Source organism: Pundamilia nyererei, unplaced genomic scaffold, assembly GCF_000239375.1.
Source record: "Pundamilia nyererei isolate P.nyererei 1_Seehausen unplaced genomic scaffold, PunNye1.0 scaffold00029, whole genome shotgun sequence".
Lineage (NCBI taxonomy): Eukaryota > Metazoa > Chordata > Actinopteri > Cichliformes > Cichlidae > Pundamilia > Pundamilia nyererei.
In genome coordinates, this window is record NW_005187430.1 from 1,753,433 (window position 1) to 1,767,049 (window position 13,617).

The 13,617-nt window shown below is 42.1% G+C and overlaps 2 protein-coding genes across 4 annotated transcripts in view; both read left to right on the forward strand.

Moving 5' to 3' along the window:
- Window positions 1-1,083: 1,083 nt before the first annotated feature.
- wdr89 (WD repeat domain 89) lies at window positions 1,084-4,435 on the forward strand. The gene is made up of 2 exons (XM_005728584.1): window positions 1,084-1,264; window positions 1,975-4,435. The coding sequence occupies exon 2, from the start codon at window positions 1,994-1,996 to the stop codon at window positions 3,128-3,130; it is 1,137 nt and encodes a 378-aa protein (XP_005728641.1). The 5' UTR covers window positions 1,084-1,264; window positions 1,975-1,993; the 3' UTR covers window positions 3,131-4,435.
- A 3,712-nt stretch (window positions 4,436-8,147) lies between these two features.
- Window positions 8,148-13,617, forward strand: part of ppp2r5eb (protein phosphatase 2, regulatory subunit B', epsilon isoform b) — a 47,716-nt gene continuing 42,246 nt past the window's right edge. Inside the window, exon 1 of one of the 3 annotated variants that reach the window (XM_005728586.2) lies at window positions 8,148-8,810. In XM_005728586.2, coding sequence (XP_005728643.1) covers window positions 8,782-8,810 — 29 coding nt within the window. In that variant the 5' untranslated portion in view covers window positions 8,148-8,781. Of the gene's footprint in view, window positions 8,811-12,194; window positions 12,464-13,617 lie in introns of those variants that run through there. The other 2 variants (XM_005728587.2, XM_005728585.2) reach the window with 2 other exon arrangements.

Sequence of the window (13,617 nt, forward strand, 5' to 3'; positions counted from 1 at the left end):
GATTATATAAAGAGCTTTGAGAAACACGAAAGACATCAGAACAAGAGTGAGTCATGTCAGCTGTGTGAGTGTTGTCTGAAATGACGGATAATAAAAAGGAAAAAGTCTCCTTCACTCTCCTCCTCTTACTCCAGTACCCCCGAAGGACTGAGGTTGTCTTTAATTTGTTTCTGTGTGGCTCCAATGTCAGATTTGGGTCAGCTGGAAAGCCTCGAACAGTTTGAGACCTGTGAGAGCTGCTCCTGCTGCCACCTGCTGGACGACACAGGTATCACACCTGAATTTATTTCATCCTAAGGCAATCCTTCTAGTAGAACCAGATCAGCTTTGCCCCTTTGTTTTGATGATATGTTTGAGTTTCTTGTTCTGTTCCCTTTTTTAAAGTATGTCTGTAACAAAAAGCCATCTGAAATTGCCAAAGGCGAGAAAAAAAAACAGATTTAAGAAGAAAAAATTGAAGAAAAATATAATAAGAGATTGCTGCAACGCTTCATAGGTCGTTTTACATATTTAATTTATATTTCTGATGCGCGGCAGCTGTGTTTCTTGAATAAGCTGATTAATCTTTCCTCTGCAAAGTAAATTAGACGAAACCCCGGTGCATGATGAATCAAGTCTCAGTTTAAGGACCTCGTAATTTACTTGTTGAGTATAACGTCTCAGTTCTGCTCTTTGATTAAATCCAAGCCTTGAGACTGGCTGACTCACTGCAGAGACACATTAAACCCTTTAAATTCTAAAGAGAGAGAGAAAGAGAGAACAGACATTTTTGCACAATTTTTAGCTGAGATAAATTAAAAATCAAGAAACGTAAATATATACAGTTTTTATGTCTTTTCTTACGTAAGCACAGTGTAATAGTGACATTTCCCACATTTTTCATTTTATTTAAAAAATGTAATATAAACTATTCACAAGCAACGTTATAATAAAGTGCACTGTGAGGGAAATAAATTCATAATAAATATTTTAAAAATAAAGATAAAAACAGAATATGAAAAAAGTAATAAGTACGAAACGCACGAACGGAACTATGTCATGAAGAACGTTTCCACCCGGTCTGTACACACTGTGACACAAAGCACTTCCTCCATGCGTAGTTTTCGGTGAAATGAACTCAGTTACGTGTTTTTAAGAGCTTTAACGCCAAAGTCTTTTATTGTAATAACGTGGCAGTGGGCTGTTGTGTTGTGTCCAGAATGGCGGCGGACGTGTCCAAACACTAGTGTGTAACACACCGGGAGTTTCCCTTCATTTGTAGCAGGTAGGAAGGTCGGCTTTAACAGCACGCGACACGATAACATTCACTACACAGCGATGAGCGATAAACGTGGAGCTACAGACCCCAGCGCCAAACTCTAAAAAAATCCCTAAAACTCGTGTTTAGAGCTAAAACATGAATAATGGAGCGGTTTTGGAAGTGTTTTAATTTGGGGCCGAATTACAAAATTGGATTAGGCAATTTATTAAACATCATCAGCTGTGTTCTCATATGCATGTAGCAAATAAAGAAAGCTGTAGATAATATACATTTGCTATTGAGTCTTGTTATAGGAGACTGAATTGTAAGCAGTTTTACTTTGGTGTTTCAGAAAGAAAAAGTTTAGGATATATTAAAACAAAAACAACTTTGTATTTTCCCCAGTGAAGCTACACACAGACTGATAACACTGTGGTGTAGGAGCACTGTTATTGCTGCATAATTTAGAAGAATATTCACAATTATCTGTGAGTGGGAGAAACTGTTCCCACACGTCTCCTTCCACATGAATAAACATGGGCACATTCAGACCGCTGTGGAACTGCTGGTTATTACACAGTTGTAGAAAAGCAGCTCTGTATTAGATTATAAAACCGATGAGTTGTAGGCACAGGTGGATCCCAGGGTTTTAACCACTGACAGGAAGTGAAAGACAAAGTTGCTGGATTTGCTGATCAGAGTTCTGTGTCTTTTTAATTATTCCATCTCATTAGGAACTCATCAGGAGCTTCCATGGAGGGTTTGGAGGAGAAGCTTAAAGTTCTGTCCATCGCTAGGCGGTCCTGTCCGGAGGAACCCACCTACCTGCTGGATGTTGCCTTGCAGCCGAGTGGCCTTCTGGCGGTGTCCTGCTCCAACTTCACCATCCACCTGCACAACAAGGACACTTTGAAGCAAGTGGGAGAGTATCAAGGCCACAACGGGCGGCTCTGCGGGGTCACGTTTGGCCACACCTCCTCTGACCTCCTGTACTCCGGTTCTGCTGACGGGACGGTCCGCGTGTGGGACGTCCGCCAACCCGGGACGGAGGCAGCCCAGAAGTTTAAAAGCGATCCAGCGCACTGTTACTGCAGCTTCGACCTAAGCTGCAGTGACATGCTCCTGTGTGCCGGCACTGAGCAAGTGGACAGCGAGGACAGCTTCCTCATTTTCTGGGATTCCAGGAAACCGGCAGGTGGGCTTCTTGGGGTATACTCTGAGTCGCACAGCGATGACATCACACAGGTGCGCTTCCATCCCCGGGATAAGGACCGCCTGGCTTCGGGCTCCACAGATGGCCTTGTTAATGTTTTCGACCTCAGCCGGGGGGCGGAGGAGGATGCGCTGCTCGCCACCTGCAACAGCGACTCATCAGCGAGCTCAGTGTGCTGGTCCGGGGCCAACTACACCCAGCTGCTGTGCCTCAGCCACGATGAGGGGCTGCACCTGTGGGATTTGGGCCAGCTGGATACAGATGAGCCTCTCACCATCTTCAGCACCTCCGACGCTCGCAGCCTGACTCTACTGGCTGACGGGCGAGGCGTGGACTACCTGGTGGGGGGGCGGTGGCTAGAGGACACCCAAAAGCTGCTGGTGGTCGGCGGGAAGAACAACGGAGACCTCCACCTGATGGAGTGTGACGCCAGGGGTCTTCATCTGCTCAGGAGCCTAGAGGGTGGCCACGCCTCCACGGTGCGCTGCTTCCTGTGGGATGCAGCAGAGGAGGCGTTGTTCACCGGGGGGGAGGATGCACAGCTTCTGCTGTGGAAACCGGGTGGAGAGGAGCTCACACCAGGGAAAAGGGAGTCTATGAAGAGCGAGTCAGCTCTAAGACTCAAATCCAGACCTCATAAAAAACACGGCTACCACAGAGAAAAGAAGACGGCGTAGCAGAGGAACAAAGTGAACCTGACTGAAGCAGCCCTGTGTCCTACAATTTAAAGCAGCTCAGCTGCTGAGGACGATGTCAGTAAGCAGATGAAATGGTGTTCATCTTTGCCTCAGCTGTTGATAGATGCTGTTGTTTTTACTGTGCAGTTCTGTTTACAAGCAAAACATATTCTTGTGTGTCGTAGCAGCCTGAATGTGGACCTTTTTAGTGTTTACAAAGAAACCAGCTTGCAGGAAAATTGCAACCAGGTGACTTTGAAAGGCAAATTGTATTTTAGTCTTTGATAAAGATCTGGTGGCCCCAGCTAACAAACAGGGCAAGTGTTTTAATATGAAGAGAGCTGTGTGTGTTTAATAAAAACTTTGGCATGCTGTGTGACTGCACCACAACAATCAGTCTTTATAGTTATTATATTTGTAGCACGCAGGACTGGAGCATTTCTCTAGAAGCACATCTCAGTTTTTAGGCTACAATTGCTGTTCCAGCACATCACCAGCCACCATCCTCAGAGCTCTGGACAGCCTTCGTTCTCTTTGGCTGGACATTCTCCACTGATTGGTTTAGTGATTTATGTTCATTGAATCATAAAAGCAGCTTTTCATGTCTGTATTCTCACATTCATCTGTCCTGTGCCCTATGTGCTTGCTTACATCTGATGTTTTCCAGAAAGCGACACAAAGCGGACGAGGAGACGTCACTGTTTGCTGGTATCATAATCGTATGCTGCTGGGATTCACATTCATTGCCACCCTTGCTCTTTTGTAGCTACTTGACAGGTGTCACTCATGTTTTAGACTAGAAATGATTTGTCAATTAATAGAATAGTTAATCAACCAAAAATGACTAGAATTTAAAACTAGCTCCAGTGTCAGCTCCTGACATGGTACTCTTGAGGACAGAGGACCCTCCCACCTGCTGTTTAAGAGGAGTTAAAACAGCTTGTTTGAGACAGATGACAGAAATAAGCATTATTCTAACACTGGAATCATGCAAAGCTACTCAAGCAAAGTCGAGTATAAAAATCTGGAGCTGGAAATGAGCAGGAAGTGTCCAGTTTCTGTAAAAAACAATGCATCAGATTTTCAGCTGTTTTTGATTCATTTTGCTGTATCGCAATCGATGGTTGGGCAATACAGGACTTTTTATGATTTCTCAGCTTTGAAATGTTGATGTGGGTGTTTGTTTTACATGGATCAAATGATCAATCAATGAATTTAAAAAAGAAGTAATAATCTGCAACCCTGCTTGGCATATTCTCACATTTACTACTACTAATAAACAGCATATCACTGCCAGTCTACTGACACTGAGCATTGACATGATTGAGTCTCTGGTTGATCAAACCCACAATGAGAGCTATTTAGGCCTACCCCCCAGTAAGGTCAGAAATGAGCAGAATAACTACAAGAAAAGTAAACTGTAGTAAAGTAAAGTTGCCCAGATTATCTTCCAACACCATTGTGGCACATATTTAAGGGTTTCCATGGCAGAATACTGGTAAAAAGTGGCACAGATGTGGCGCAGTCAATAGTAAATAAGAGCCACCATGTGCAGGAATACGTCTCCAAACACAAGGATTCATCTCCAGGACAAGGACATCTTAAAAACAGTAAACTGTTTGTTATAAGTGAGGTTTAACTGGTATTGTAAAGTTCCCCGATGACTGATTTCCACTAAGTACAATGAAACATACTATGCATTAAATCTTGTTACACTGTATAGTATGACATACTGACAGCTTCCTCCTATATCCATTTTTACACTTTCTATCTTCTAGTTGCAATGATTCCTTCAGCTGGCCAGCTGTTATTACTGGATTACTTCCTGAAAGTCACCCGAGCTGCCCGGCAGTGTGATCACGCTGAGACTGCAGCTATCCTTCTCAAATGGCAGCAAGTGGAATAACTAGACTGGCAGTGCAAGTGTCTGTGTGTGTGTTTAATTCTAGCCAGTGGAGTCATGCAGTGAATCTCATTCACATTAGCGATCATTGCGGTGACTCAGGCTTCATCTTTGCATTCTTTTAACCATTCATTACTCTATGAATTTTTTGCAGTGTGAAAACATCAGCTGAGTCATTACATTCTATTAGTAAATACAGACAGACAAAACAAAGACGAGTCTTTTTGGAGTCTCACTCTGGAAGCTAAATGATATTTACATGTAAAAGGAAAGAAAAAGCTATCCAAATTTGGTGTACCTAATGTACTCAGTTTCAGAGAGGACTTCACATCCTGTGTTTTACTATAAATGTTTGGTACCTTAATGTGAAGTTTTCACAGGACTCTGTGGAAACTAAGTACACCCTCACTGCTTCCACAGGATTTAAGAGGGTAAGTAGCAGCCACATGCTGCTGATCAGATGCACTCGATTAACTGATCATCAGAAAGCGTGAGCAGCCCTGTAACAGCAGAGGTTTTGGCGGTTTTGGCTGTGCATTAACATAATCCCACAATCCTCCCAGAAGTGGACATCACAGCAAATTCACCCCAGGGTCAGACTGTGCAACGTGAAGAGAAATTACAAAAACCCCCAAGAGCCACAGCTCAGAGTCTGCAGGCCCAGACAAGTTAAACGTTAAAGTTCATGACAGCACAATTAGCAAATACTGAACAAGTATGTCTTGTTTGCAAGGGTTGCTAGGAGAAAGCCTCTTCTCTCAAAACAGAACATGGCAGCGTGGCTAAAGTTTGTCAAGTTGCATCTGAACAAACCACAAGACTTCTGGAGCAACATCCTTTGGACAGACGAGAGGAGAGGGGAGATGTTTGGCCAAAATGTACACAGCCTTGTACCAGCATATCAGCACAAATGCTAATAATAAAGCACAGGGTGATGACCTGGGCTAGTTCTGCAGCTGCAGGACCCGTCCACCTTGCAGTCACCGACTCGACCACAACTTCCTCTGTACACAAAGTTTTCTTAAGTCAAATGTTAGGTCATCTGTCCAACAGATTGGCTGCAAGGGTATGGTCCAACAGGACAGTAATTCCAAACACAGCAGCAGATCTACAACAGAATATCTGAAAAAGGAAAGCATCAAGCTGACTGAAATGCTGGACCTTAAGTAGGCTCAGTATAAACGAATGCCCAATGAACTGAAACAAGATTTTGAAGACGACTGGGTAAAATTCCTCTACAATGATGTGAAAGACTGATAAAGTCATTAAAGCCATAAAGAGCTATTTCTGTTAACATTGGTTCTACGAGCTACTCAGTCACAGGTTTTTTAAACGACTGCAAAGCCCCAGGAAAACTGACTTCTTCACATCTGTATATATATATAATTGCACAGAAAAGAGTAAACTTAAACTGCAGATATTACTGAAAGACAGTGATGGAGCCACACAGTTTTTATAGAGTGACCACAATGAGACCATTACTGAGAATGGGGTGATGGAGAAACATCATCTTTTCTTTTAAATATCTGTTTATATTCTTGATAAGTCACTGTATGCCTAACTGCTCATTTTTGGTCACTCACATGCTTATTTGTTCACTCATATGATAACCAAATTGATATGACCCCTGACTGCTTAAAAAACATAATACAGAACTATTTCTAAGGTCCTTCTTTTAAAATTGTTGATAAAGTCCATGATTCCTAATTTAGCAGTGTAGATGTGACGCTAACTTTGCTACAAACTAGGTTTTACTACTAAAACGTGTTGATATGGGAAATACAGCTGTAGAGAAATGGTTCCTCTAAGTTGTGTGAATGTAATTTTACTTCAGTTAGTATGAACAAGGCCTCTAGCAGGCTTCATTGTTACAGTGGCAAAACCAAAGTGTGGTTTCACTGGTCAATATGATGCAGTTTTGCTATTTCTGTCCTTAGTGACAATGGTGAGAAAACACTTCACTAGAGATTCTGCTGAGAATGCTCGCTGCCTAAGACATACCAAATCTTGTGGAGTTCTGAATGAAGCCAAAAAATAATAAAAAATCACAACCAACATTACACTCACCAAAGATACTCCTTGAAAACTATGAAACACCAGTTTGACAAAAAAATGCCAAAGGACTAGAAGAGAGGGAAATGATAACAAAACAGCAAACTCAAAGAAGGATGAAAATGATGAGGAAGCAGATGAAAAAAAATCACGAATAAGTCGCAGGAATCTCTCAAGAGATGCTGTGACTACATAAAATGAGGAAAAATGACACTAAAATTACGACTTAAAAAAGCAAAGCAACCACAGTCATAGAAAAACACTGGGGTATGGAGTTTTTTTTAAATTTTGTATGAAATGTGCGAAACCTTTATACACGGCCTACTGCCTCATAATTGGCCAGTAATCCACACGTTAGATAAAACTACCCCTGGACACAGTGCGTTAATACTAATAATTATTGCTACTTACACGTTAATGCACCAGTAATTCAAATACATAAGATATAGCTAGGCCTATGTAGCACTTCAGTTGACACGTTTCCAGTATAGTGACTAATATGAATTATATGGTATATTGTTTTTTTAATAAAAAATTATTTGTATAATTTGCTGTAAAGTTGGAGCAGAAACTATTTGCAAATGTGTTATTTTAAAAACCTATCAAGCGAGAGAAAACCAATACGTGAGCGAGTAAAGGAAACACCCATGCATGCCCTAGCATTAGCTATATAGCGCATTCACAGACCTATATATCAGTTATGTAACTCTCGCTGTGTTCCTCTCTAATTTCGGTTCTAGGGCTGAAATGCACTCGTCTTTCACACAGCACCGCCTCGGCTGTGAGGAGGTCTTCAAAAACACTTATAAATGTGCAATAAACGATTGGGCAGAACGAGCGTTAAAATGCGGATGCATAGAAGCGAGGTGCAGGGCCGGGCCTCGGACAGGTTTAGCCTCATTCCAGCACGCTGCCTGGTGAAGCCTCCACACATACACACTGTACTTCGCTCTCTGCCTCGATCTTTTTCCTTGTCCCTTCTCCTCTACCTAACCGACGGATTCGGAGCCTCGTTTCTCCGTGTTGTGATTGACAGTTCTGGCTGTCCAATCACAATTGCGGACATCGCTCCCTGCAGCCAATCAGCTTTGTACGTGGTTCAGATGCTCGTCCAGCACGCTACGCTGTGTCTCTGTTATGTGTGCCATGGTCTCAACCCAGCAGTGTTGACAATAGGGTGAAAGGAAACAGCCCCGGATCATAGACGAGCAAAGAAAACACCAAAATCCAGGGTTTTTGGGGAAGACGAGCGAGTGAATCAATAACAGGAATGTAAATGCGTTAACGTAATCGTTTGTGTGTATCGTAGGTGTATTTTGTAATTAATGGGAGTTTGAGGATTATTCAGTTGGAAGGAAGGCTACTCGTGGGTTTGGCTGTTTCAGGCCAAAGATTTTCCTGCTGCTCCGCCGCTGCTGGGGAAAGGCTGTTCTTACCGAACTGGAGGTAGCCTAACTAATAGCCCGATAGCTTTCCAAACATAGGATAACTCCTCGCCGCCGTCTCCGTTGCGAACCGCAGAGGATCAAGGTAAAGTACTACGATTGGAGGGCTACCAGCCACTTGGTCGGCTGCAGCTTGTCGGGCTCGGGTCGGGACTCGGGACGGTGTGTGTCTCCCAGCCTGGTCACTCTGTCAGTCTGTGAGCGCTAGCTAACGGTAGCAGCATTAGCACTGCCCCGTATTTACATCTGGGATGATGGGTGATCGCCCGAGCCCGCCCAGGTAACTCTATCTTATTAGCACACATTGGCTTTGATATAATCGCAGGTTTCATTCTTTTAATCAGCTTCTTGTGTTTCTTTTGACTGGTGGCGGGTCTTAAGCTAAGGCTACATGTTCAACTTGAGCTAACCCGCGATAACCGTTGCACTAACGTTAGCTAGCTACCAAAAATATAATTTCTAAAGTAAAGCTTCAAAGCTTTGAAATGAAAGCCGCTTTATCTTCATGGCTATACTATCTTAGAGCTTTATGTGTTCTTTGGAGACGACTATCTAGCGTTCAATGCGGCTTTGTAACGGTTATTCGAGATGCTAACACTGCTAGCTAGTTAACGCTAGTGAGGCTATCGCGCTGTCAAGTTTTGAATGCTGCGCTGCCTCCTCCTCCTCCTGCTGCTGCTGTCGCTGCCAGGCCCGATTTGCCCAAGCTAACGCCAGCTCTCCCGAACGGCTTCATTTTTAACCTTAGAGTTGATGGTCTACTTTGCTGCTCTAGCTGATAACAGCAGCAAATATGTGACATCAAATTGCACTGTACAGGAACTAGGGTTTATTGAGTTATTTGCTGTATGCAGCGGCCCACGGGCTGGTTCGCTCAAAGTAAATGCTGCTGTTTAATCCTCGTGAGTTGAAAAAGCCCCATGAACCCAGCATGAGACAAGTTTAGCTTTCCTGTCAAGTGAAGCCAACTGTCAAACGGTGTGGCGATAATCCTACATGAACTTTGACTGGCTGTGCACTAAGAGGCTGTTTCTGACAGGCTCGTACCTCTAAACTTGTCATCTTATATTTTCTTGCACAGACCACCATTGTTTCTACATGTTGAGTAATGTGTATAGAACCGTTAGGAGGGAGAGAGAGATCATCACCTCTAATAACAATGTAGTGACATTGTAGATGAGAGGTGGTGGTGATGAGTGGAATGCATCGGGCTAACTTTAAAGTATTATCGTACTACTCCTACTTTTGCTTTTATTTTGCCTAGTCTCTACATCCCCAGCCATTTATGGGAGGCCAGGTGTGGCCTTTCATATACTCATATTGCACTGTCTGTGGTTTAGGAGGGTTTACTCCTGTTCCGTGACACATCTGGCTCACCTTTAAGGTTCTAGAGTTTAACCATGTTGTTAACAGGTCCAACCTTAACTCAGATAACTTAACATCCAAAGTCTTCTGTGTTTATGACAAGGCTGGTACATTAACTGCCTCCTCCTTATCAGCTCTGTGTGGTTTTGTGTGTGTGTGTGTGTGTGCGTGTGTTTGAAAGTTGCTGAGTTCATTTGTACTTAGATGTGTGAACAGCGCAATTCACCCATGAATGAATCACACCAATTAGACGGGCTGTCAGGTTGCAGCATTCAGCTGATAGTAGCAACAGGAGACTTTCGGAAGTATGAGGATTCAGTACAGTAAGCCAGGGATTCATACTGGTATTGTTAGTTCAATTTGTTAGCAATTTTTATTGGATGGATATGTAAAGTAACCTGTCTTCTTTATGTTGCTGTGACTTGCATGATACTTGCATGACTCTGGTTTTTGGGAGGCAATAAAAGCTGCAAAGCAGGATGAATTATTGGATTTAAGGGCATATCGTGTGTTTAACTTACACAAAGTTAAACACACAGTTTGATATTGACTGCTTATATGTCGAACTGCACCATATATTTTCAGTTTTGTTGACTGATAAGATGACATTTACTGCTGGCAGTAAATATTGAAAAACACTTAAAAAAATGTTTTTTTACTTATTATAATGAACACTTATGTTTTCCTTAGCAAAAAAAGTAGAATAAATAACAATAAAAGTACGTTAAATAAAACAGTCTGTGCATTTATAGATTTCTTTTGGTATGGATGAGCTGAAAAAATAATTTAATTAACAACCAAAAAGTGTCTTTGAGGATCTTTTTTCTGAAGCAAGTTATTATCAGAGTCATGTTATTGAGTGTTGGCCAGCCAAACCAAGACAGCTGTTGTTGTTGCATAAGGCTTTATTTATTTATGACTTTATTTATTTTTTATTTTCTACTACTTCTGTGATGTTTAATAAGCCGAATGTACTTCTAACAATGTAGATAATGATTTTGCAGGCCTATATCAAGGAAATGTTTTTATTATTATTTTCATTTCCATGAAATAAAAAGAAAAGCAGTTGGGCTGTACCAAAATATGACTCTTGTCGTATTATGAAAATTTTGGACACTGCAACCCTGTGAAAAACTAAGTACACAGCACAATCAATAGCTTGTGCAATCATTTAGCAGCAGTATGTTGAATGAATAGTTTTCTGTATGCCTTTATAAGTCTCTCACATCCCTTTGTAGGAATTTTTGTCCACTCTTCTTTAGAACGTTGCTTCAGTTCATTGAGGTTTGTGAACATTTGTTAATGCATACCTCTCTGTGATCAGGGTATGGTCTGCAATACCTTGATTCTGTTCTTATTCAGCTATAGTGTTGTAGATTTTCATGGTGCGCTTTGCACCATTACCCTGTTGCATGACCCAGTTTGGGTAAGCTTTAGCTGTCACACAGTCATGTTTGACTACAGAATACTAGTTCATGGTGGACCAGTTCAGATCCTGTGGCTGCAAGACAAGCTCAAATCATCACCCCTCTACCACCGTGCTTGACAGTTAGAATAAGGCACACAGCTGATATGCTGTGTTTGGTTTTCTCTAACCATCGTGCTGTGCTTTATGGCTAAACATCTCCACTCTGATCTCATCTGTCCAAAGGACGTTGTTTAAGAAGTTTTGTGGTTTGTTTTGATGCAACTCTACAAACCTGAGCCATGCTGTCTCGTTTTTCTTAGAGAGAAGAGGTTTTCTCCGGGCAACACTTTGAAACAAGCCATATTTGTTGAGTATCTTTTTTTTAAAAATTGTACCTTCATGAACTTTAACAGTTAACATGCTAATTGCGGCCTGTAGAGTCTAAAATGTAGCTCTTGTGATTTTTGCAAAAAACTCAAGACACATCCACCCCATTGCTAGCACACACACAAATCCTCAAGACCAGCAAACTGCTCAAACTTCTGCTTTTATTGAGGTGCTCACACTTGCTAATGATCAACAACCAACTGCATTTGATCAGCAGCATGTAGCTATTCTTAATTCCTTAGAAAGCAGTAAGTGTATACTTAATTTTTTATAGGACTGCATAGTATGTTTCAAGCTGGTATTCCTCTCATCCACAGCACTGCATTCCTGTACATATTTGTGTGTGCATTTTTGTTCCCTTACTCCAGCTCCTTTCTTTCGGCCTTGCCATTGCCTGTTTGTTGACTTCCTGTCGTACAGCAGCTCCCTCCCTCCTCTTCCTCCTTCCCTCCCTCCCTCCCTCCCTCCCTCCTCGTCCTCCCTTTCGGTTGGTCTCCCTGTTGCTTGCTATGCACCCCTCCTCTCTCCTTCCTCCTTGTTCTTTAATCCCACCCTCACCAAGCCTGTTTGGATGTCATCTGTTCTCTTATGTAAGAGGCATGGGAGGAGAATGGCTTTGGTGCTTGGGTGCCATACGCCTGACCAGGCGGCATAGTCTTGCTCTCCCTCGTGTGTTGTGTAGTGTTGTCGCCATTAGCTGCTTAGTGAGAGAGAACGATTGAACGTGAGGCACTGATGGTTGTACACAGGGATTCCAGTGGTCCTATCAACAGGTAAGAAAAGTAGTGTGGCTGTACAGTTTTTAGATTGTTCCGAATGTGACTAATCGCAATTTTGTCACTTTCAGTGGTGCTGCAGTGGAAAAGCACCAATTTGTACTGTTTACTTTTACCATTTGTGATGTAGCAGGTAGAAATTGAAATTAAGTCTTTGCCTTGTTTCTTTTTTATTTTATTTTATTTTTTGGAGCTGAACGATGCTCTTTGTCATCATAGCAGAGATTAAAACTTGTATTGCCTGAAATCATGAACACAAAGAGCTGGAAAGTCTCTCCATAATATTATGGTGGAATCTTGGAGCTGATATGGACCACCCTTGCCCACGCCAAAAAAACCCCAAAACAGAGCAAGAATATTAAAATGTAATATTATATATTACTAGTAAAGCGCTGTACAAATACAGGCCATTTACCATTTGCCATTATAAAAGACAGCTGGAAGTGCTGATTTAACCATTTATAAGAGTAAAACTTGATTATCCAAGAGGTGTCAAAGAGTACGTACGTCAGAGCTAGTCCACTTTCAGACATTAGCCGGGGATTATCGCTGAGTGCAGGTGATTTTTAGACGCCTCAGCCTTGCTTTGTCCGGTATCTGTAAGGCCCTGTACCCACAGCAACAGCACAGAGAACAAGTTGCAAGGTGTCAGGTTTTTTGTCATGTTTATACTGTAGGGTATGTCAGCCTTGTGATAAAGCCGACATACTTTTTAGGCTCACATTTGAATAGTTTTGAAAGGCAAAACTATGGCAGGAAATCTTTCAACAGAGAAAAAACAAACAAACCAAGTCTATCGTGTGTTGTCCTCGACCATAGTATTTTTTTTTTAAAGCAGAATTTTAAGTTTGTTAGCTGCCAGGCTGACTGATGCTAACCAACCACAGGAGAGATCAGTGTTTAGCTGGAGGTATTTTCCAAGACAGTGACAGTGCTGATGCCAAACAGAAGGCCTTCACACAGCTGGATCATTAACTGCTGAGTGACAATGAAAGTGAAGACCGTGAATAGTACTGACAGATGACTCTCTTGTCATATAATTGGTGTTGTCATTTGTGAATCTGTGTATCCTGTTTGGCGTACAGTCATGACTTACATGACTGCACGCCAAACATTGAATTGTTACAATACTAGAGTTTTACTGCCTGCTC

Bases quoted from the DNA above. Each gene is read 5' to 3' on its own strand.
- wdr89 (XM_005728584.1), top strand. From the start codon at position 1,994: ATGGAGGGTTTGGAGGAGAAGCTTAAAGTTCTGTCCATCGCTAGGCGG.